Source organism: Pipistrellus hanaki (genome assembly GCF_964339955.1).
Source record: "Pipistrellus hanaki genome assembly, chromosome: 3".
Taxonomy (NCBI): domain Eukaryota; kingdom Metazoa; phylum Chordata; class Mammalia; order Chiroptera; family Vespertilionidae; genus Pipistrellus; species Pipistrellus hanaki.
In genome coordinates this window covers 98,730,494-98,754,455 of record NC_140505.1, presented here as the reverse complement: position 1 = coordinate 98,754,455, position 23,962 = coordinate 98,730,494, and the positions used below count along the sequence as shown (strand labels likewise).

The 23,962-nt window shown below is 37.9% G+C and overlaps 1 protein-coding gene and 1 long non-coding RNA gene across 2 annotated transcripts in view; both read left to right on the top strand.

Annotated features, from left to right (window-relative positions):
• LOC311619937 overlaps positions 1-23,962 on the top strand; it is a 342,372-nt gene that overhangs the window by 15,185 nt on the left and 303,225 nt on the right. The window lies entirely within an intron of this gene.
• TEX26 (testis expressed 26) lies at positions 9,540-23,948 on the top strand. Its single transcript, XM_084876157.1, has 5 exons — positions 9,540-9,621; positions 9,701-9,854; positions 16,015-16,191; positions 18,215-18,376; positions 23,786-23,948. The coding sequence occupies exons 1-5, from the start codon at positions 9,613-9,615 to the stop codon at positions 23,908-23,910; spliced, it is 627 nt and encodes a 208-aa protein (XP_084732283.1). The 5' UTR covers positions 9,540-9,612; the 3' UTR covers positions 23,911-23,948.

Sequence of the window (23,962 nt, the reverse complement as noted above, 5' to 3'; positions counted from 1 at the left end):
ATGCTTTTTCTGAACCAGTTAATATGATTATGTGATTTTTATCTCTCAATTTTTTAATGTGATTTATCACATTTATTGTTTGCAGACATTATATCATCCTGGCATCCCTGGAATGAATACTACTTGGTTATGGTGTATGATCTTTCTAATGTAATGCTGGATCTGATTTGCTAGAATTTTGTTGAGGATTTTAGCATCTGTGTTCATCAGACATATTGACCTGTAATTCTGTTTGTTTTTTCTTTGTTTATTTATTTATTTTTTGTAGTGTCTTTATCTAGTTTTGGGATTAGGATAATACTAGCTTCATAGATAGAGTGTGGAATTGTTCCTTCCCCTTGAAATGTTTGAAATAGTCTGAGGAGAATAGGTTGCATTTCTTCTTGAATATTTGGTAAAACTCCCCTGTGAAGCCTTCTGACCCAGTGCTTTTGTTTGCTGGAAGTTTTGTTTGTTTGTTTGTTTGTTTTTTAATTAGTGCTTTGATTTCCTCCATAGTTATCAGCCTATTCAGATTTTTTTATTCTTCCTGATTGAGTTTTGAGAGGTAGTATTTTTCTAGAATTATGTCCATTTCTTCTAGGTTTGAATAGAGTTGTTCATAGAAATTTTTTACAATCGTTTGTATTTCTGTGGAGTCTATTGTTATTTCACCTCTTTCATTTCTGATTTTGTTTATTTGAGTCCTCTCTCTCTGACACTCGGTGAGCCTGCCTAGTGGTTCATCAATTGTGCTCTTTTCAAAGAACCAGCTTTTGGTTTTATTAATCTTTTGTATTTGTTTTGTTTTATTTTGTTTTTTGTCTCTATGTCATGTATTTCCACTCTAATCTTTATTATTTTCTTCCTTCTGTTTACTCTGTTCTCTTCTTGTTGCTCTCTTTCTAATTCTTTTAAGTTGTAGAATTAGATAATTTATTACCAATTTTTCTTATTGTTTGAGGTAGGTCTTTAATGCCAGGTACTTCTCTCTCAGGGCTGCATTCACTGAGTCCATTACATTGTAGATTATTGTGTTCTCATTTTCATTTAGTTCCAGGATGTTTTTTATCTTATATCTCTTTGGTAACCAAATCACCTAAATATATAAAAGTCCAGTGACTGGAATGGTGGAATGACCAGAATGACTGGAATGAACGGTGGCTATGACATACACTGTGGCAGCAAACCGGCCTGACTCAAGCCCTGATTGCCTCCCCCTCCGGCTGGCCCTGCCCTTGATTGGTCCCTCAACCCCAATTGGGAGTGGAGCTGGCTGGCCAACCAACTGAAGTTCCTCCCCCAGCCAGCCCCATGCTAATAGGCCACCTCCAACCACAATTGGGGGTGGATCTGGCAAGCCAATTGCCTGTAGCCCCGCCCCTCCTGGCCACCTGGCCCAATAGGTCCCCATTGGGGCAGGATGGCTGGACCCCACCCATGCACAAATTCATGCATCAGGCCACTAGTTGTTTAATAACATGCTAGTTAGCCTCCAAGTGTTTGAAATTTTTTAATTGTGTTTATTGCCATTTATTTCTAATATTATGCATTTGTGATCTGAGAACATGCTTGATATGATTTCTATATTCTTGAATTTGAAGAGACTTTGCCTGTGTCCCATTATGTGGTCTATCTTTTAAAATGCTATATGGCACATGAGAAGAATGTATATTCTGTAGTTTTTTGGGTGAGATGTTCTGATCTGAGGGAGTAATTTAGGACTGATGTTATTTTGCTTATTTTTTGTCCAGAGTATTTATCTATTGCTGTCAATGGGATACTAAAGTCCCCTATTATGATTGTATTGCTGTTGATCTGTCCCTTAATATCTTCCAGAACTTTTTTTAATGTATTTGGGTGTTCCTGCATTGGGTGGATAAATGTTTATCAGAATTATATCCTCTTGTATTGATCCCTTTAGTATTATGAAGTGGCCTTCCTTGTCTCTTGGTATGACCTTCACTTTTGAAGTCTATTTTATCAGAAAAAAGTATTGCTACCTTAGCTTTTTTATTTCATTTTAATTTGCTTGAGAAACACTTTTCCATTCCTTAAATTTCAGTCTGTGTTCTGAGGTGGATCTCTTTTAGACAGCATATATATGGGTCACTTTTTTTTTTTTTTTATCCATTCAGCCACTCTATATATTTGATTAGAGCATTTAGTCCACTTATGTTTAAGGTTATTATTGATAGGTACTTGTTTGTAGCCTTTTTATTCTTTATGCCCATGTTCTTTCTTCCCTTTCTGTTTCTTCTTTTTATAATAGTCCCTTTAGCATTTTTTTTTGCATTGCTGGCTTGGTAGTGCTAAAATCCCTTAGACTTCTTTTGTCTATGAAGCTCCTGATTTCCCCTTCAATTTTGAATGATAAGCTTGCTGTATAGAATATTCTTGGATTCAGTCCCTTGCTTTGCATCACTTTGTATAATTCATTCCATTCCCTTCTGGCCTGATGTGTGTCTGTTGAGAAATAAGTTGATAATCTAATGGGAGATCCTTTGTAGGTATCTCCCTATCTCTCTCTCATAGCCTTTAAGGTCCTCTTTTTGTCAATAACATTTGCCATTGTAATTACAACAATGTATCTTGGTGTGGGTTTTGGGGGGGTTCATCTTGTTTGGGACTGTCTGTGCTTGTGTGAATTTGTTATTCCTCATATCAGGGAAGTTTTCTGTCATTATTTCTTCAAATAAGTTTCCTAATCCTTGCTCCTCTTCTTTTCCTTTTGGCACCCTTATTACATGTATGTTACTTTGTTTCATGTTGTCCCAAAGCTTCCTTAGGCTCTCCTCTTGCTTTCTATTTTTTTTCTCCAATAGCTGTTCAGATTGGGTATGTTTCTTTACTCTGTTTTCTAATTCAATAATTCAGTCCTCTGCTTTTTCTAGTCTACTGTTGAACCCTTCTATTGTGTTTTTTATTGTAGCTATATCATTTTTTATTTCCTCTTGATTCTTATATAAGTTGTTGATTTTCTCATCCATCCGGTTTATGAACTGTATGACCATTACTTTAGTTTTCTCCCCTGATCTATTGCATGCCTCTGTTTCATTTTCTGGTGATTTCCCCCCTTTTCTTTGCAGGTTGTTTCTTTGTCTCTCTATTTTCGCTCTCACTGAAGGGTTCAGGTGCCAAGTCACATGGGGCCTGTGGCTGAGGGTCACACACCACAAGAGTCACTTGAGGGCCTAGGTGCTGAGATGCATGGGGTCTGTAATCATAGAAGCAGGTCAGTGGGAGGGTTGTGCACTTCAAGAGTCACCAGAGAGTCCAGGAGCTGGGACGTGGGGGGCCCCTGGCCAAAAATCTGCTTGGCAGGAGGGTTGCACATCCTGAGAGTCAGTGGAGAGCCCAGTCATCAGGACATGCAGCACCTGTGTCCACAGCAGCAGGAGGGTTGTGTACCCTGAAATTCACCAGTGTGCCCATGTGCTGGGACATGTGTGAAATGTGGTGGCAGCAGCAGGTTAGCAGGTAGATTGTACACCCCAAGAGTCATCAGAGTGCTCGGGCACTGGGACATGCGGGGATTGTGGCAGCAGTGGTGTGTCGGCAGGAGTATTGCACCCTCTAGTACTCAAGAGAAGCCTGCAGCCAGGGAGGCTGGTGTCTCGGTGTCCATGGGTCTGCAACTGAGGTAGCAGTTCTTTAGCCAGAGTGGCTCTAGGATCCCAGGTGGTGTATAAGGCCAGTCCTGGTGTTGTTGAGGCTGGGCTCCTAGTCACAGCAGCTCTTCCCTTCAAAATGGCATGGTTTCTATGTGTGTGTTTTTTAATCCATTTTAAGAATGCTTTGTAATTTTCAGTGTATATGTCTTTCATGTTCTTTGTTACATTTATTTCTAGGCATTTTATTATTTTGGTTGCAATTGCAAAAGGATATTTTTTCATTTCTTTTTCTGAAGTTTTATTGTTAGTATACAAGAAGGCAATGAATTTTTGCATATTGATTTTGTATCTTGCAACTGACTGTATTTATTTATTCTTTCCAATAGTTTTTTGGTGGAATCTTTAGGGCTTTCTATATACAGAATACTCACCTGCAAAAAGTGATAGTTTTGCTTCTTCCTTTTATTTGTGTGCATTTTATTTCTTTTCTTTATCTTATTGCTCTGGATAGGATTTCCAGCACTGTGTTGAATAACAGTGGTGAGAGTGGTCATCTTCTCTTGTTCCTGTTCTTAGAGAAAAACCTTTCATTTTTCTGCCATTAGCTGAGGATTTATTATATATGGCCTTTATTATGTTGAAATACTTTCCTTCAATTCATATTTTATTTAGTTTTTTAAATCATAAATGTATGTTGTATCATATCAAATGCTTTTTCTGTATCTATTGTTAAGATCATAAGATTTTTATACTTTTGTTAATGTGGTGTTGATTGATTTGTGCATGTTGAATCATCCTTATTCACATGAAATGAACTCCACTTAATTCTAATGTGTTATTATTATTTTCTTTTTATGTTCTTTCATACTCAATTTGCTAGTATTTTTTTTTTTTTTTTTTTTTAGAAATTTTGCATCTGTATTTATCAGAGATATTGGTCTGTAGTTTCTTTCTTTGTGTTATCTTTTCCAGGTTTTGATTTCAGGATTGTGTTGACCTCATAGAATCTGTTAAGAAGTATTTCCTGTTCTTCAATTTTTTAGATGAATTTGAGATAGATAGGTTTTTAATTTTTTGAAAGTTTGGTAGAATTCACTGGTGAAGCCACCTGGTCCAGGACTTTGCTTTTTAAGAAGTCGTTGATGGTTGTTTCAATTTCCTCACTACTGCTTGGTCTATTTAGAGTTTCCAATTCTTTATGATTTAGACTAGGAAGGTTATATAATTCTAGGAACTTATCCATTTCTTCTAGATTATGATCCTTTGTTTATCTGTGTTATCTGTGGTCATTTATCCTCTCTCATTTCTGTTTATTTATATGTGTCTTTTCCCTTTTTTTCCCCTCTTGAGTCTAGCTAGGGGTTTGTCAATTTTATTAATCTTTTCAAAGAACCAGCTCTTAGCTTTATTAATTTTTATAGTCTTCTTGTTCTCCATTTCATTCAGTACTCCTCTAATTTTTATTATTTCCATTCTTCTGCTGTGTTTAGGTCTCTTTTGTTGTCCTTTCTCTAGTTCTTTAAAATGTTATGTGATGTTTGTGTGTTTGTTTGTTTACTTGGGGGGTATCTTGTTTCTTGAGAAAGGCCTGTAATGATATAAACTTCCTTCTTAGTACCGATTTTGCTGCATCACATAAGCTTTTATATGTTGTATTGTCATTGTCATTTCTCTCTACATCTTTTTATCTAATTTATTTCTTAATGGACCCAGTCATTTTTAGTAGTATTTTGTTTAATCTTCATGTATTTGTACCTCCTTTATGCAATTGATTTCTAATTTCAAAGCATTGTGGTCAGAGAATATGCTTGGCATAATTTCAATCTTCTTACATTTTTTTATTCTAGTTTTATGACCCAACTTATAATCTATCCTTGAGAATGTTCCATGTGCAATGAAGAAGAATGTATTGATATAATCTGATGTTCCTGGAGGAAGGTTCTATAAACATCAATTATGTTCATTTTGTCTAGTGTTTCATTTAAGGTGATATTTCTTTATTGATTATCTGTTTGGTTGATCTGTCTAGAGCTGTCAATGGAGTATTAAGATCCCCAACTATGGTTGTGCTTTGATCTGTTTCCCCCTTTAATTCTGTGAATAGCTGTTTTATATATTTCAGTGCTCCTTGGTTGGGTGGATATATATTAACCAGTGTTATGTTTTCTTGATGTAGTATCCCTTTTATCATTATAAAGTATCCATCTTTGTCTCTCATTATCTTTGTTATCTTGAAATCTATTTGTTAGATATAAGTATAGCTACACCTGTTTTTCTATGGATGCTATTTGCTTGGAGAGTCATTTTCCACCCTTTTACTTTAAATCTACCTTGGTCTTTGCAGCTTAGATGTGTCTCTTATAGGCAGAATATGGTTGAGTTTTGTTTTTTGGTCCACTCTGCTACTCTATGTCTCTTTATTAGTGAATTCAGACCATTTATATTTAGTGGAATTATTGATGTATGAGGATTTTCTATAGCTATTTTTTCTCTTGTTTTCTGTTAGCTCTGTGCCTCCATTGGTTCTTTTCCTTTGTATTTTGGTCTGTTGTTTTTGTTTGGTGGTATTTCATACTTATTTCCTCTTTTTAAAAAAGCTATGTGTTGTGGTTTGGGGATTTTTTGTATGGTTATCATTAAGTTTATAAAAAATAAACTTGCATCTATACCATAGCTTTTTTTTTTTAACCTAAGAGTGCATTTGATCTTTATCTTCCTTTGCCAGTTCAGATCTTTACCTCCTCCCCTTTAGTGTTTTTGTTGTCATAAATTATCCCTGCATATGCTGTACGTTTTTGGTGCTCTTACTTGTAGTATTGTGACCTATATTCTTTGTTTCAGGAGGGTAACTTCCTTGAGTATTTTTGCAATGGAGGTTTTCTGGTTATTAAATCCCTCAGCTGCTATATGTCTGGGAATATTTTTATTTCTCCTTCATACTTAAAGGATAATTTTACTGGATATATTATTCATGGCAAATAATTTCTCTCTTTTAGATGTTTGAATATTTTGTCCCACTCTCTTCTGGTTTCTGCTGAGATGTCAGATGAAATTCTGATGAGTTTTCCTTCATTTCCTTAGCTGATTTGATAAATTTTTTTTTGTTATTAACTTTTGACAGCTTTAATACGAAGTGTCTTGAAGAGGGCCTTTTGGGTTGAAAAGGGCCTTTTGAAGTTGAAGTAACCCAAAAAGGCTCTGCTCTGTTTGCTTCTTAAATTCAAGTACCTAATTCTTTCCATAGGTTTGGGAAGTTCTCATTCACTATTTATTTGAATAGACTCTCTGTTCCATGCTCTCTCTCCTCCTCCTCTGCAATGGCTATAATTATAGTACTGATTTTTTTTTTTTTTTTTTTGATGGAGTCAGATAGTTCTCATTTCTAGATTACTATCTTCAATATCACTAATTCTTTCCTCCACCTGGTTAGCTCTGTTTTCTATGCTCAGTGGTTTACTCTTAATCTCCTTAATTTCATGCTTCATTTCCAGGATTTCTGATTGGTTCTTTTTTAAAATTTTAATATTTTTGGTAAAGTTTTAATTTTGTTCATTGATTTATTTTCTGAGTGCATTGAATTGCCTGTCTGTATATATATATATATATTTTTGCATATTGATAAGTATTTTCAGAATTGCAATTTTGAATTCTCTATCATTTATATCACATATTTCCATGTGTTTCAGCTTGCTTTCTGGAGATTGTTCATTTTCTTTCTGGTCATCATAGTACTGAGGTTATCCATGGTATTTGCTGTCCTCCTTTGCCTATGCATTTATCTCTGAAGAGTTCTTTCTACTATTTCTAGTAAATGCCACTGAATCATAATATGTTTTACCATTCTGATCTCCCAGTCCTGAACATCTGTGGATTCTATAAGACAGTACAGCTGCACTGCTTGGGGATGGGGTTTGTTTTGCCCTCACTCTAATGGCAACACCTGACCTCCATGGGATCCCATCCCAAGTTCTCCTCCTGGGGATCAGTCACAGGGGGAAATAGCCATTCTACTGTAATAGTTCTTGGTTTACAAATAATATGCTCCTGGACCCAACTACAAGGGCAACAGGATGCAAGTTTTGGGAGTCCAAGCAGTGGCAGGGCTCTGTGGTTCCATTTCTTTGTCTGAAACACCACCTCTGTCCTGATTGATAGTGTAGTAAAGAGGTGCACAGTGGAATCCCATTCTCTGTCAGGCATCTGTTAATTCAGTCCTTGTTTGCTCCTTCTATGCTTATTCCGCTGGGCTGTCCCTCTGCAGCTCTCTGTTCCTCCTGGCCAAAGGAAGCTCCTGCTGCTGCCAGATTTCTCCCCTCTCCTGGCCAGCTGAGCCATTAGGCTGCAGGGTTGCATCTGTGGGCTGTCTTTGCCTTCCTTCCTTCTTGTCTCCCATTTATTTCCAGTTGCCCACCTTAGATGTTTCAATGCATGGGTCTCTCAGCAGTGTGTCTGTGTTGAGAAGGGATTTCTTGTTGAATTATATTGATAGTTGGTTAACTTGTTGAAATTTTAGGAAGAGAGGGCAAGGGGCTTTCTCACACCACCATTTCTGATGTCCAATAATTACTTTTTACTTTTTGGCACCGAGTCTTAAGCCAGCCAATCTTTAAAAAAATATGTAACAACTAAAATCATTTGATATGTGCTATTGTGAGACTTTTTAGTTAATCCCTTACTCTAATTTACACTATCTTTTCTTGTAGTCAAAAAGGTATCCGAAGATTAGGATATACATATTCACTTAGCGATTCTCTTCACAATCGGACACAATACAATGATGAGTATATTTGGAAGCTACATTCTAAAGAAGATTTTTTCAAAGTTAGGACTCCAAGAGAGATTGGGAGTCACAATTCTCACTCCAGTCAAGTAAGATAATACCTACATATCTATTTAATTTAATGCTGTATCAATAATCCAATACTGAGAGTTTGAATATATCACAAAGATCCTTCATCATCTACAGTTATGGTCCTTAGACTATTTTGTCCACCTTTTCACATTTATTTCTAACTACTTCTTACCTGTGCCCTCATTTTAAAATGAGGAAATTAAAATGAAATTTACATAGGGAAATTATAAGGGAAAGAAAGGGATGGAGAGGGAACTTGAATATTAAAAGAGACTTGAAAGACAAATTTGACAGGGGACAGTAGGTATCCCTTATATTTTGAGGGATTTCAGTGTAAAGGCAAACTGATAAATATTTTAGTAACTAGAAGAGAAATAGGACAAAGAGAGAGTTTTCTTTTTTAATATAGAAGAAATAAAGGCAGCTTGGGTACTGATGACAACCTCCCAGGAGAGAGGGAGGAATGGAAGTTGCAAGAGAGAGGGGAGAATTGTTGGGTAATGTGCTGGCATAGACTAAATGCAGGCTTTAGGGTACCAGGTGGGGTCAGGTCCTGTTTGGGTGACCCAGCAACTCTGCCAACACAGATGTAGTAGTTGGCAGGTGATGTGGTATGCTGTGTAAGTTCTCTTTGTTGGCTTCTATTTTCTCAGGGGAATAGGAAGCAAAAGGGAAGAGAGGGAAGACAGAAAGAGGTAGGGTAAGTTCTAAGTTTTATAATCATAAATCTCTTTGGAGACAAATAGGAGAGAAGACTTGGAGCTCCCAAGGCAAAACAGCAGCTGTGTTACCTGTGGCCAGAGCTAAAATTCATGGGTTTTCTCTTCCTTTGCTCTTGTCTGAATATTTCTAGTTGGAGGCACAGTTCTTTGGACTTTGCAATGATATATTTTTCATTTACATAAAAGTTAAGGAAATGATAAAGTTTACTTGTGTAAACTGATAGAGGGTGCTTCCTGTGGCCAGGCACAATGGGACATCTAACTGAACCTGAGAAGATTTATAAGAATATGTACACACATGCATGAATACACGAACCACTAGGTGAAACTATGTGGATTTTCTTGAAAATTGTGTTTTTATTCATAGAACGTCTTTCACTGGACTCTACCTCCAAGTCACTCAACACCAGTGAAGAGCCACCTCCCTTGGAAAATTGCTGCTTCGATGGGTGAGGTCAGGAAAGTTGTATCAAATCAGTTTACTTCCCGTACTAGGAGAGACTTTGTGGGCAAAATTGTGTTTTTATTGATAGGACTTCTTTCATTGGACGCTACCTCCATTTCACTCAACAACAGTGAAGAATTACTTCCCTTGGAAAATCGCTGCTTCCATGGACAAGGTCAGGAAAGCTGTATCTAATCAGTTTATTTCCCATACTAGGAGAGACTTTGTGGACAGAGCTGAAGGTAAGTGTGCCCATTTCTCTTCTTTACTGCTAATGCACTAGGGACTGGAGTCCCAGTTGTCTCTTTAGTCAAGTAACTCACAGGATAGACATGGGAAAACTGCAATTTACCAACAGAAACAGACAAGTATAAATGCAGCATGTTGTGAGAGATGCTGGATGCTGTAGGTGTGAACAATGGGACATTAAGCTGGACCTGGGGAGCGAGTCCAGGAAAGGCTTCTTGGGATGAAGGACAAAGACAAGTAGCCAGGTGAAGATGAAGGTGTTAAGTTAAACATCTTATTTTCAATTCTGAACTGCTTATTTACAATTCTTTAAAATTAGAACTTTTATTAAACGAGTTCATGCATACACTTAAAGATAGTTCCCTACAAGCTCATAATGAACAGCAGCAGTTTCTTTACCCATCCCTCCATGCCCAGTCCTACTACACATTGATAATGATTTTCAGTCATTCAATTGTTTTTTTCTTATGTCATCCTCTGTACTTTAAAATACTGTGTTCATATTGCTATTTTTTGGTCCATCAATTTTAGACATTATTATTTATTTTCCTATATGGCAGTTGAGGATTAGTCTCTCCTATAACTCTTCCTCACTCTTCCTCCATCCATCTTCTCAAAATAATTATATTATAAAATTTTGGTTAATTAAAATGTTAGGTGTTATATTATGATTATAATATGATATGTTATAATATTTACCACTGAACCAGGTGTTATTTTATTATTATGTTTCTTTTTACTTTTTTCTACAAGAATTAATAACCTTTTTTAAAATTTGTTTAGTTTTCTATGCGCCTGTCACTAATTTTTTTCAAATACTTTGTCACACATTTACCAAGATTTTCCCCAAATAAAGTTCCAGACATTGTATCAGTTTGATATTTTACTCGAGAGCTGATACCTTTCATGTCCTCTAATCTAGAAGAACTGCTCTGTAAATTTGCCACCCAACTGTATCCTGGTACTTTTTCATTATTTGGGCATTTCTTTGGTGTGTTCCTGCCCTGAATCTCATTTCCTGAGTCCACATACTCCCCCTCCCTCATTTTGTTAAAACACATCTTCTAGTAGCTTACTATCACAGATGATGCAGGAGGAACAATATGAAAATATCTTTTTTTCTTTCATTATATTTGTTGATAGTTTGTCTGAGTATAGAATTCTAAGATGATAATCATTTTCCCTCAAGTCCCTCAAATGATTTTTAGCACCAAGGACTGTTATGTAACAGACTGATGTCATTTTGATTCCTGATTCTTTCATATATTTTTCTGGAATTTTTTATGATCTTCTCTTAATTCCAGATACTGTAAAATTTCATGTTCTCATGCACTAGTGAGAATATCATTTATTATGTTGGACAATCAGAGATTTTTTAATCTCGAAACTTATGATCTTTGATTTTAGAAATTGTTCCCATATACTTTTCCCCTATTTTTCTCCCATTTCTTTTCTCTGTTCTCTTCTGGGACTCCTATGAGTTGGTTTGATCCTTCAATTTTCTTAATTTCCTCTCATAGTATCTTTCTCTTTGTATTTTTATCATGTTTAATTAAAATGTTTATTTTTTATTTTTTAATATATTTTATTGATTTTGTACAGAGAGGAAGGGAGAGAGATAGTTAGAAACATCGATAAGAGAGAGTCATCGATCAGCTGCCTCTTGCACACCCCCTACTGGAGATATGCCCGCAACCAAGGTACATGCTCTTGACCGGAATCGAACCCGGGTCCCTTCAGTCCATTGAGCCAAACCGGTTTCAGCAACATTTTAATCCAAATCTTTATGTTTTAAATTTCCAAGCTCTCTTTCTTCTCCTCTCTGAATATTTTCTAAAAATAATATGCTATTTTTGTTTTATGATGCAGCAATTCTCATAAATTTTAGGATATTTATCATATACTTTTTAGTACTTTTATCTGTTCTTTGTTTAATATCTATTTTTCTCTGTTTCTTAGTGGTCTAGTGAAAAATCTAAGGGCTTTTTTGTTCATATTTATAAGGGAGTGAAGGTAGATTTATTATGAAGCTAATAAAACTTAAGTCTCACTTTTGTGGACTTTTTCTTAAATTGTATTTACTTAAAATATTAAGCTACAGGGTTCACAAAATCTACAAGGGTGGTACTCAAATATGATTGGAAACTACATACAGAGATGGGGCTTGTTGGTTGGTGCTTAACTTAGGTGGTGAGCTCTCTTTTGTTGGGAAACCCCCAATGCCAATATTTGTAGATCAGTCAGTTTTTCCAGAAAGGTAAACATTGTTTTTGGTATTCTAAGAGCAGTACTGGGCAAGGGGCTGAGAGCTTCCTGCTTGTTGTGCATTCTCTTCCTAAATCCCTCCTTTTTCTCTGGTCCAGAATCTCCCTACACCCTTCTCCTATTACTGGTATACCGGAAACCAGAACTTCTTTGGTTCAAGTTTGCACTAAATAAATTTCTGGTTAGGAAGGAAATAAAATCAAAATATCTCCATATTGCAGATAAGCATTAAGGGTCATGGAAAAGCATTTGAAATGTCAGAATTCTTTTAAAAATGTCATTGGGCTTCCAATCAAAGCTGTCCTTTCAGTATGCACAAATTACCATGTGTTTCTTATGTAAATAAATGCTAAAGACTTGTCAAGACACCCTCCAAATTTCTTAATTCCATTTGCTTTTCTCTCTCCCATAGCCACTGCCTTAGTTCAGGTTACCAATATCTCTCCCTTGAATGACCTCTAATCCAACTTACTTTTCTGGTTTTGTCTCCTCTAGTTCATTTTCCATCCTATAGTCAAAGTGAGTATAAATTATACCATTTTCTATTTTAACATCCTTCAAGGGCTCCCCATTGTCATCAGGGTCCTGTGCAATCTGGTCCTTGCCCACTGCTCCAGCATTTCCCCTCACCAGTCCCCACACTATGTGATCACTTTCCATCCACCAGACTCACCAAGCCCCCTCCAGACTCACCAAGCCCCCTCCAGACTCACCAAGCCTTACACACACTGCTGCTTCTCTGTGAACTGCCTCTCCCTTTCTTCTTTTAGCCCATGTCCATTCACCATTTAGGTCTAAATATTGTACAAGCTGATTTTTCTCCCAAGAATCTTCTCTCATCCCCCAAGTTTGGATCAATGGCTCTCCCATATGTTATTATAATTCCTCTTCTACAGCATTTTCCACATAGTATTGTAACTATCTCTTTTTTGGTATTTGTTTCTCTCATGCAATAATTTAAGTTTTGGAAGCTCAGGGATCACAAATTACCTGAGTGTACTCATAATTAAATTATGGTAAACGAGTAAGAATCACTAAAAAGTACTTTCTCCTCAAAAAATTCAGGCTTGGAGAACTCTGGTTAGATGACTTAGAATAGTAAATAAAAGCAACAGAATTGGTTCTCACTTGGCTATAGATTATGTGCTAAGGGTCCTAGTGGTTTTAAATGGTCCTTGCTGTAGGTTCACTTTTGGATTGGATCTTTCAACAGATGCCACACCTAATCTTAAAGGAGCCAGTTTCTCTCTTTGGGCTCTAAGTAATGTAGTATTTGTTACCATTATCAAATGGAAAAGAAACCAGTGGGAACTGAGCTCCTGAGGAGAGGGATGATCCTGGCCTTGGAGGGGTGGTTAGCTTTGGGCCAGGATGTCTTGTCTGTACATACTTCAGTTATCACTATAGGGAATTCAGGTGTTAGTTAGGCCCCTTTGTATCAGGAACTTCTCTCCTTAATAATGCTGAAGAAAATCATTTATAAAGGCAATGAAAGCATTCTTTGAGAATTAATAACTGAGAATTATTTTATGCATTTATTACATAGGTGTTTGTTTCAGATTGATTGCTAATCAATAGCAATTATGTTCTAATTTTTCTTTTGTTCACTCATTAACTTAGTAAATATTCAATGAGGTCTATTACTGTAAAAAGTACTAAGGATCAATAAAGAATATAACTTAATCTTTTTCTTCAAAGAAACTCTGGGTAAGTCTCAGCCCCAATTATTGTATTTTCTGGGTCTTCATCACCATTTGCTCTACTTCTGTGTTGGTCCATCCTGGTCTACATAGACTAAGCCCTCCAGAACCCTCAGAGCCTGTTCCTAACTTATCTCTCCTGCTTCCCCCTCAGCTGCTTTTCTCCACCCTGCATACCTTCCACTCCCAGCCGACAGACTACATTTTATGAACACACTGTGCACTTTTTGCTTCAGTCTTGGTTCTTTGTCAAACACTCCTTTTATTATGTCTGCCTTTTAATTCTCATCTTCCTTCCCTTTCAATAATAGAGCTCATTACATTCTCTCTGGGCTTCTGTAGCACCTATTCAAGGCTCTGAATCAGTGATTCTTAATCATATGAGAAGATTGTTCACAATATACTAAGTGCCTGGTTCCCTTGTGCTAGAGATTCTCAATGTCTGGGATGAGGTTCAGCAGATATAATTTGGAAAAATCATCCCAATTATTTCTGATGCATGATCTCCATGTGATAATTATTGTTCTAAGTATTATGCTTGCAAGACATCACATTCCACATGTGTTTGTACTGTATCTATCTTTTTAATCATACTTATTTGAGGTTATCTTAAGGTAGAACATTGGCTTAATTATCTCTAACCTTGGCACGGAACACATATAGGAATGAAACACTTCTGCTTTTGAGTAGGAACATCAAGTATTTTGACAGGAATTTGTTTTTCTCCTATGAAGCTCTTAGTAATTTATAAAATCCAAGTTATAGATGGTGTTAGGAACAGTGCCAGATGATTTTCTAAAATATTTTAAGGATCTCTGATTTTGAGCTCTAGAGTTTCCTCTTCTCTCTAACCTTGTATTCTCCTAAGGCAACTTATAGGTTCATTATGAGGAGCATTGAGTACCCACCCACATCCTCTCTTCCTGAATCATACAAATTAAATGCATGCTGATCTATACAGAGATAATTTTTTAAAAATCAATAATAAAATGCTCCTGGGTGCCAGTAGATGACATCACATATGTATGATGTACAATGTACATTTGAATGTATTTTGAAAAGATCTATTGAAAAACCTCAGAGAGAAGACAGGGGGAAGGGGCTAGAGATCAACCAAAGGACTTGTATGCATGCATATTAGCATAACCAATGGACACAGACACTGGGGTGGTGGGGGCTTATCCTGGGGGATGAGAGTGGCAGGGGGGGTGATCAGTTGGCCGGGGGGTGGGGGGGTGGAGAAGGAGACATAAAAAAAAAAACACTAATTGGGAACAAGAATTGACGTTAGTTTTAATAGTAATTGACACTCTTTGGACAATGCTTGTGACATCCATGGTTTTTAACATCTTTTTCCTGAATAAAGTTGGGGGTGTGTACATCTGAACTAACATTTTGTAGCAAGAATTAAAGGTGAACTCATCTAAGTGAGATGGTTATGACCATCTCCTCTAGAATCTGATGGAGTGCTTATGGAACCTAGCATTCAATTAGTGCTTAATAAATATTTAATGATTATAGATAATGATTATAAAATATTTGTTAGCAGAGTTATTTCAAAGAAATAATAGTGGTATTGTCCACTAACAACAATGATGTTACCTAACCCTCCATCAGTAAGGGATAAGCTTTGAGTGGTTCTTTCCAGGTAATGGGGATGATATGCAATGCTCCATCTAGGGCTGCCAGGTGCAGCAAATGAAAATACAAGATGTCCAGTTAAATTTGAATGATATAAAGTAGATAAATAGAGTACTTACCTAATGTTACACTAAAAATTATACATTATTTGAAATTAAAATTTAACTGGCATCCTATGCTTTATATGGCAATCCTAGCCCTATCTAAAACACCTTTCCCTGCTCCCTAACCCTGCCACAAGGACAAGGCAGGCCTGCTGGAGTGAGGAATGCCTCTTGAGAACAAAGAGCACTCCTCACCAACAAAACAAGTATTCATTAGAAACTGCTTCTAATCAATTGAGCATATACTTCCTGTGCCTGATAAAGCAGAACATAATTTCTTGGTTGAAATTGACCCTACCACTAAATATAAAAAGAGTGAGGTTTAGTGTGATAAAGTGGAAGCTACTGCCAGAGGCTAAATGGAATGAAAATATGACGCTATTTAGAAATGACTAACTAGGAGTAGGAGTATTCACTGCCTTTCGTTTCCAACCCCACCCCAGCTCAGAAGATTAAGCAAAGTTCTCATATGTTTCTGGAATGGAAAAAGTTACTTTCCCACCCCACAGACACTGAATTTCGACGCAATTACCAAGTTCCAGCTAAAATTCCTGAGTTTCAGGATTTTACTTTCAAATATGGAGGCTACTCAAGGCTACCAATCGCTTCTCAGGGCCTAGGTAAGTGCACTTGTAGCTTTTATTTATTTTATTTTTCACATGTAGCTTTTAAAAAAATTTTACTTCTCATCTGCTTTCACTTTTGTTCTTGTTATTGTTAATACTCACCCAAGGACATTTTACCATTAAATTTTAGAGAGAGTGGAAGGGAGGGGGAGAGACACAGAGAGAGAAACATTGATGTGAGAGAGACACATTAATTGGTTGCCTCCTTCATGCACTCTGACTGGGACCTGGGATTGAGCCTGCAACCTAGGTACATGCCCTTGACCATAATCAAACCCATGACCTTTCAGTCTGTGGGCGATGCTCTATCCACTGAGCCAAACCAACTAGGGCTCACCTATAGTTTTCAAGCAACTTTAGGGCAACCTACTTGGATCCTCTCCCTGCTAGGGGGAGTCCAACTATCACTAAATTTTGCTTCTGCTAACTATAAAGAAAAACAAACAAAAATTAAGCAACTTCATTGATGTTATACTCTTGCTTAAAGATTCCTCTTAATCTTAATAAGAGTCTCAGAGAATGCCAGTAATCCCTGCATGGAATTAAAACTACGCCTCCACAGTGCCTCACCTCAAATTCAGGAAATGAGTAAGTCTCAAAGAGAAATTACTGCTTATTCCAAGAGAAGAGTGCATCCTCAGCCTGGGAGGGACAGGTGTTGGGATTGGGGGACATCTCCCTCCATTATAATATGAAAGGAAGGATTCAGTTTCTATAAATTTATAGCAAAATTGTTTGGTCAATTATTCACTGGAAGTTTATCCACAAGGCACACACCCTTCAAGAATCTTCATATTTAAGAGGTGTGTGTGTATGTGACTGAGATTTCTATTGCTTTTAACAGAAAAAGTTCCGTGACCCAGCCACCTCCACGCTGTTGGTTGAGAACAGAGTGTCATTTTGAGATAATGATTTATTCCTGGCATAAAGTTGGGACCAAGGAGTACTTTACACAGAAATCACAGAACAGACGCTCAGCATCTGGGGTTAGAAGGTAGCCGAGAAGTGACTTGTTCTAGATTCTCCCTTCCTATGTGAGTCATTGCTAAATCATACTTGCCAAGGGGTGATATCATCCCTGCTCAGACTCTTCAGAGAAGTACTCATTCCCAAGGAGTGCCTTTATCCTTAGATATTTTAACTGTTTGAAAGTTCTGAACAGTTAGAATCTTCCTTGCTCAACTTCTAGCAAATTGTTCTTCTTCCCACAGAGTATAAATCTATTGTTCTATGAAAACCTTAATACATGGCTTCTAAGTCTCTTGCACTAAAAGCATTTTCAGAACCTAAAAATACCTCTCAGATGTGGTGTCCAATCCCCTCACCTACCCAGTCCCTCCATCTGGCCAATGGTTCATTTTAAGGAGGCAACTTGGAACTGAAGCAGTACTTAAGTTGTTCTGGTTTACAAAGATTTGACAAATTGTGGACAGATTCTCATATCATCTTAATTGCTTTTATTTATTTATTTGTTTGTTTGTTTGTTTGTTTGTTTTTGGTAACTCCATGACTACTAGAACTTACATTCAATGAGCAATGTTCAGAATCAAATGTAAGTGGCCTTCACCTCACACCTTCATTAGTCTGAATGTGCAATGAGTGCTGACTGTACATGCCATCCTTGTTCCAAACTGCTGCTCCTATGGCACCTGGTGGAGGCCTCTTTATGGGTGAGTCCCAGTCTGCCCAGGAGATGGCATGAAAGGGAAACGAAGCAGGAGGTGAATGCTATCATCCTAACATGCTGACCTGCAGAAAAGTTGATTCCAGGGAAAACTTGTTTTCTGAAATTAGTAGTCAAACTCCACCTTCTGGTCATCAATTCCAGCTCCTCCCATTCCCACAGCAACAGTGCTAAGTCCCAGCCGCTCTGCCTGCTGAGTCACTCACACAATGCCTCCCGTTCCTGCACCATTAAGTAGACAGGTTGGACTCAGGGCTGTCCAGGCGTGCTCAGCCAATAAGTGCCTTGCTTGGTGACAACCTCTGTGTCTTTTCTTCCCTGGTGTCTCCCTAGTCCCTTCCGTGCTATACAGCCACATAAAGAATCAGGACTGCACCAAGAAGCAGACCATCTACCAGAGTGACTACGGGAAAGCCTACCTGGATTTCTTAATGATCTTGAACTCTTTCACTCCCTCTCAAATAGCTGAGTATCTGCAAAGTGTCCCTTACAAAGGTAAGATGAGGCCTTGAGTTACTTGTTCATGAATTTACAGGTCATAATACATTGTTTTACACCAAATAGAAATTATTCCAACTTCCAAACACTGTAGTTAAATGGTCACAAGAAAAAAAATATTGCCTCAAAAATCCATAGTTTTTGTGCCAATTTCAACCCATTGAAATTAAATTTTCCTTAAAAGAGGCCCCAGTAACTATATTCCCACTTATTAAAAAGAAAACAGAGCTTTTCATTCATTTCTGACCTTACTTGCCTGTGGCTGAATTGTTTCAGGGTGACTTTTGCTTAAAGTTAATGGTTTTCTCCAGTTGCTGTGTGTACTGTCTCATGGATTTCTTTTATTCTGTGTAGTCTTTATTTCCTGTTTGGTAGTACTTTACTGTGACAGGCATTTTAGAGTACATGAGTATTTTCACATGTCATATCCTCAAAGATAGCAAGTGCCATTCCCTTGTTGACCCACTCCACCTAAAAGGGACTTATCCCAGCTTGGGGCCTAGTGACAGGAATCTACTAAAGAGCATCTCAGGGCGACTGGCCAGTCCAAACATGGAAAGCGTGAACTCAGAGAATGGAGGGGAAGAAATGACACTCATCTGACAGCTGCCTCTCAGCACCCAATGCTAGTGTTGATGCCCAATTACTCCTCATTTTTAAGCACATATCCAATGTATATTTATTTAAAATGTATACATATACCACTAAACTAATGTATTATGCATATTATAAATCAGAAAAAAATGTGGAAGGAGAAAATAAGAACAAACATAATAGAAGTTCTAGTATTTCTCCTTGCACCCAGTGGACCATCTCGTTCACCCTACCTGTGTTCTGGGCAGTGGTGGTCACTGCCTTGTTCCATGTCCTGTGGTCAGGCTTAAACTCAGAACTTCTACCAGCTGCTCAGTAACCTTCCACCTTCTCTTGGGTCCCCAATTTCTGTCAGCAGCTATGATCAGAAGAGCTTCTTCTGAAATCCTGGATGAAACTCTTTTATCCATGGATCTGCTGCCCCACACCAGACTGAAACCCTGCTGGAGGCAAGACTAAAAAGGGGATGTGTGTGAATGTGCTTGTGTGTGTGTACTTGGTTATATGGTGTGTGTTTTTTAATTAATTTCTTTATTGATTAAGGTATTACATATTTGTCCTCAACCCCCATTCCAATCCCCCACCTCCCCACTCATGCCCCCACCCCCCTGTTGTCCTTGACCACTGGTTAGGCTCATATGTATGCACATAAGTCCTTTGGTTGATCTCTCCCTTTTATCCCCACCCTCCCTTTGAGGTCCAACAGTCTGACCCATGGCTCCTTATCTCTGGGTCTGTTCTTGGTCATCAGTCTATGTTGTTCACCATTTCCCCTAGATGAGTGAGATCATGTCCTATTGGAAATATAATAATAAAAAAAGAGACAAGCTATAATTGTTATGCTAAGAGGCATATGAATCAGTCTGAAGTGAACTTCTTTCTGGGTTGGTGTGTGTGTGTGTGTGTGTGTGTGTGTGTGTGTGTGTGTGTGTATCTGAGGGCTAGGGGAACCTCCCCTCCTCACAGACTAAGGGCTGATTCCCAAAAGGCCCCTAAAAGAGTTTGAGTGTTGGTCTCAAAAAGGTACCAGCAACGGATGTCCTGCCTTGCTCTAAGGCAGAAGCAAAACTCTGTACTTCCCATCGGGAACTTCATTCCTGTTAACAAATGCCTCTGAGCCAGTCTGACACTCAGAAAGACATGGAGGGGCTCCTTGAAAGAAAGAGTCCACTGCTCAAATGTTCCCAGGAGGCAGAGCAGATGTGTGCAGTGGGCCAAGCCTGCTCTTGAGCCTTTCGCCAGTTTTGGTTCAGATGTATAAAACCATTATCTGCATTTTATCAGGGTTCCACTAACCTATAGAAGCCACCATCTGTTTGACCCTGTAGATTGAGTATCTCTGTCTTCCAGAAGCAGATGCTCCCATCTGCCCAGAATTTGGGACACAGATGGAGCTGTCCCTTCTCTGCCCACATGGAAACCATGCAGGCTGCAGGTCCCCTCTGTTCTTGTCTGTGTATCATTTGCATCAGAGCCTCAGCCATGTGTCCTGAGTGTGAATAAAAACTCCTTAGAGTGCTCTGGCAGCCTCTGCTCCACTTGGATTAGCCTCTGCTCCACTTCCTGGGGTAAACTGATCCTTCACGGAAACACTGTCCCTGGTTGAGCTTTTCTCTCTGGATGGTTGAGACATGACAAGGTAGCTTTGGGGCCAGTCTAAGTATTGGTTTCTTCTTAGCTGGCCTGCTTCCCTGGTTCCCTTGGGACAGCACAGAGGACAGGCACCCCAATGCTCAGGCCCTGCATCCTTGCCATTTTGCACTGACTTGAGTCATGTAAGATTTGCTTCTAGTGGGTTCTAGTTTTTCTTTCTTAGCTTTGCTTTGGAGTGGCCTATACATCAATGCCAGCTGTGCCAGAGGCTGACAAGCAAGTAGGAGGCTCCCTTTGAATTCTGAAGCCAAAACCTCTTGACATGTCCACTGTCTGGGATGACACTAATACTTTTCAGCTAGCAAATATCTCAGCAGAGCTCATTTGTGTCAGAGCTGACCAGGTATGCAAGAGAATGCAAACTGAGCAGGTATGTTAGGCCGATTTATCACCACAGCTTAAGTTATTTTATGGAATTGTACCTCTCAGCACAGGAGCCCATTCAGGTATAGTTTGAAGGAGAGAGGAGAAGGGGAAGGATCAGCATAGTGGCCTAAGTCAGGGGCTGGAGAGGTGGTGGGGTGATGGGGGACTGGGAAAACTCCAGGAAGACGCAAAATAAAGCCTGAGAAGGAGGAAGGAGCGGCAGCTGATAGTGAACTTTTTGTTCTGCTAACTCCATGTGTAGCTCTTTGGTATTGAGTTTCTGTATTTACAACTTGAGGAAATTGAACTAGATGTCTGTAGTGGCCATTCTGTTCTCAAAATGGGTTTAATCTTCAAGTGATGCAAACATGAGCAGCTTATCCTTTGGGCCTCTGTTATATATTAGTAAAGACAGTCATCTCCCCACTTACTCCCCCTTGAAAGACAAAATTATCTGAAATCTGCTTTTCAAAATTTTCAGCTAAGATTCTCCCCCTAACCCCAATCTGTTCCTCCAATTAAAACTTCTATGAATATGGCTATTCAAAGGGTTTTTCTTCCTAAGGTGTATTCAGTATTGTTAAAAATGCATTTATTTACTCATTCAATCAGCATTATTAATTGAATACCTATAACACTCACTTGTTACAAAGATACATAAAAAATAAACCCTCCTTCTTAGGGGGAGACAATGCATAGTTACCATGGCTTGTCAATCAAATACTCTGTAGGTCCAGTAGAAGCCTGTGAGGGGTACTCCCAACCCATTGGGCTGACAGTAGTTAGGGAAGGCTGCTCAGAGGAGGCCTCCTTTGTGTAACAAGGATGAATTGGGTGACAAGGAGAAGTAGGGCTATTCCTAAGAAGATGGAACAGCATAATCAAAATCTTGGGGTCTAAATCAGCATCTATGCATAATAAATGGGGATAGCATTTGGATTACAACTGGCAGCCTTTTTGATCAGTTTTAAATTGCCATTAAATTTGACACAATTTCATCCTTTTTATTAATTTATGCCAAACTTGATTCATCTTATATGCTTATCTTTGGTATCAAGGATTTTTTTTGTTTCTCCTAAAATCAACTATTTGATATAAGATTAAAAAATAGAGACATTTTAGGCTAAAAATTAGGACTGACAGTAGCCAATATTGGCACCATGGAGCAATACATTGCTAGTAGTTGTACAATAGTACAATTACTCTGAAAAGAGATATGGAAGTTTCTCATAAAGTTCAATATATACCTACTCTATGATCCAGAAATTCCACTTCTACATACTTACTTCCCCGTCCTACCCCCCCCACCCCCTGCCAAAAAAAAAAAAAAAAAAAAAAAAAATCAAGGCCCACAAAAAGACTTGTACAAACATGTTTAGAACCATTGTATTCTTTATAGTCCCAAACTGGATACAAACTAAATCTCCATCATCAACAAACTGTGATATACTCACATAATGAAGTATTATACTACTAGCTAATAAAGAATGAATTATTGATATATTCAGCAGCAGCTATGAACCTCAAAAACAGTGTGCTGAGCAAAAGAAGCCAGATACCAAATAATATATTTTATATTATTTAATTTATTCTAATGTCTACAACAGGCAAAACCTATCTATGAGGAAGGAGATCCTAGAATCTTAACTATCTTGGGGCTGGAGGTACTGACTGGGACAGAGTATGATAGGTTTTTGGGGGGACAGTGGACATGATCTACCCTAAAATATGGGTGTGAATTATACATATGCAGGTGTCAAGCCACTGGAAGATTAGTACATTACACTTTTCATAAAGTATAAATTTTCAAAAAGTGTGAGGTTTCAATTTAAAAAAATGTTGGGGTCCAAAAGTCTGGATAGGATAGTGATGGTTCAAAATTAAATGTGAGATCACAAAAACAAATAAATGCAAGCCTAATTGGAGAGAAAACAGGAACGTGTGCACACACAAACAAACATCTGATCTATTGATCAGATCTCAATGGCTTTGAAACATTGAACATAATAATAACATGTGACCACTGCATTATTCCTTTCTTTAGGTTCTTCTGGTTTGAGCTGCACAGGTGACAATTGCTAGGCCTGAGCAAAGTTTTACAGCTCCACTCTGTACTATTTAAAAATACATAATTAAGACTAGGGAACCACAGATATTCAGGCCAGGCAAGATTCTTTGTTTTCAGACAGGAGAACTGAAGGGCCTTCTCACAGTCATTTAACACTCAAAAAAAGTAAAGCCTACCAACATTGGTGGAAAGAAAAGCAGCCCTGGCTTCAAGAGAACTTTTGGAATAATGGTCTCTGTTATTTATCATCCCTGTGTACTACTATGAACCCAGTGATAAAAGGGTAAAGCTATAGTATTTATTGAATATCTTTATGGACCAGGCACTGGCTAGGTGCCTCACACACAGCATTCCTAACCATCCCCACACCTATGTAAGGTAATTATTCTTACCTGTATTCAAAGATAAGAAAATAAAAAAGGAGGTCAAATAATTTGCTAATACTTGCCAGTGCAGAACTGAAACCTACATCTGTTTCATTCTCAAACCCATGCTCTTTCCATAAAAACTTGCTAATCCCTTGAATATTATTTGCTCTATTTAATCAGTAATTGCACAATATGCCTTTTTAGCCATTACACATAATATTCTTTGATTACTTTGGTTTCATCAAATTTGTACATAGAGTACTATTAAAAGATATTTGCCTCTCTCCTAGAATTTTTCTATTTAGCACTTAAATAGTTAAATGGAAATTTTCATCCTATTTTTCTTTGTAATTTCAGACAGAAAAATTCTTGATCGCTTTATTCGCTCTTACTATCGCATTGACAAAGAGATGGAAAAGGAAAACAGTCCAAGTGAAGAAAATCTGAAAATCAATGAAAGGGCCTGTGGGGCCATTTTATAAAAAATCAAGGAGAAACAATATCCAAATTGTTCCAAATATATTCATGACTTTG

Excerpts from the sequence above, each read along its gene's own strand:
- TEX26 (XM_084876157.1), top strand. Across the intron at positions 9,855-16,014 it reads CTTTGTGGACAGAGCTGAAG|CTCAGAAGATTAAGCAAAGT; the intron begins GTAAGTGTGCCC and ends ACCCCACCCCAG. Across the intron at positions 16,192-18,214 it reads AATCGCTTCTCAGGGCCTAG|TCCCTTCCGTGCTATACAGC; the intron begins GTAAGTGCACTT and ends GTGTCTCCCTAG.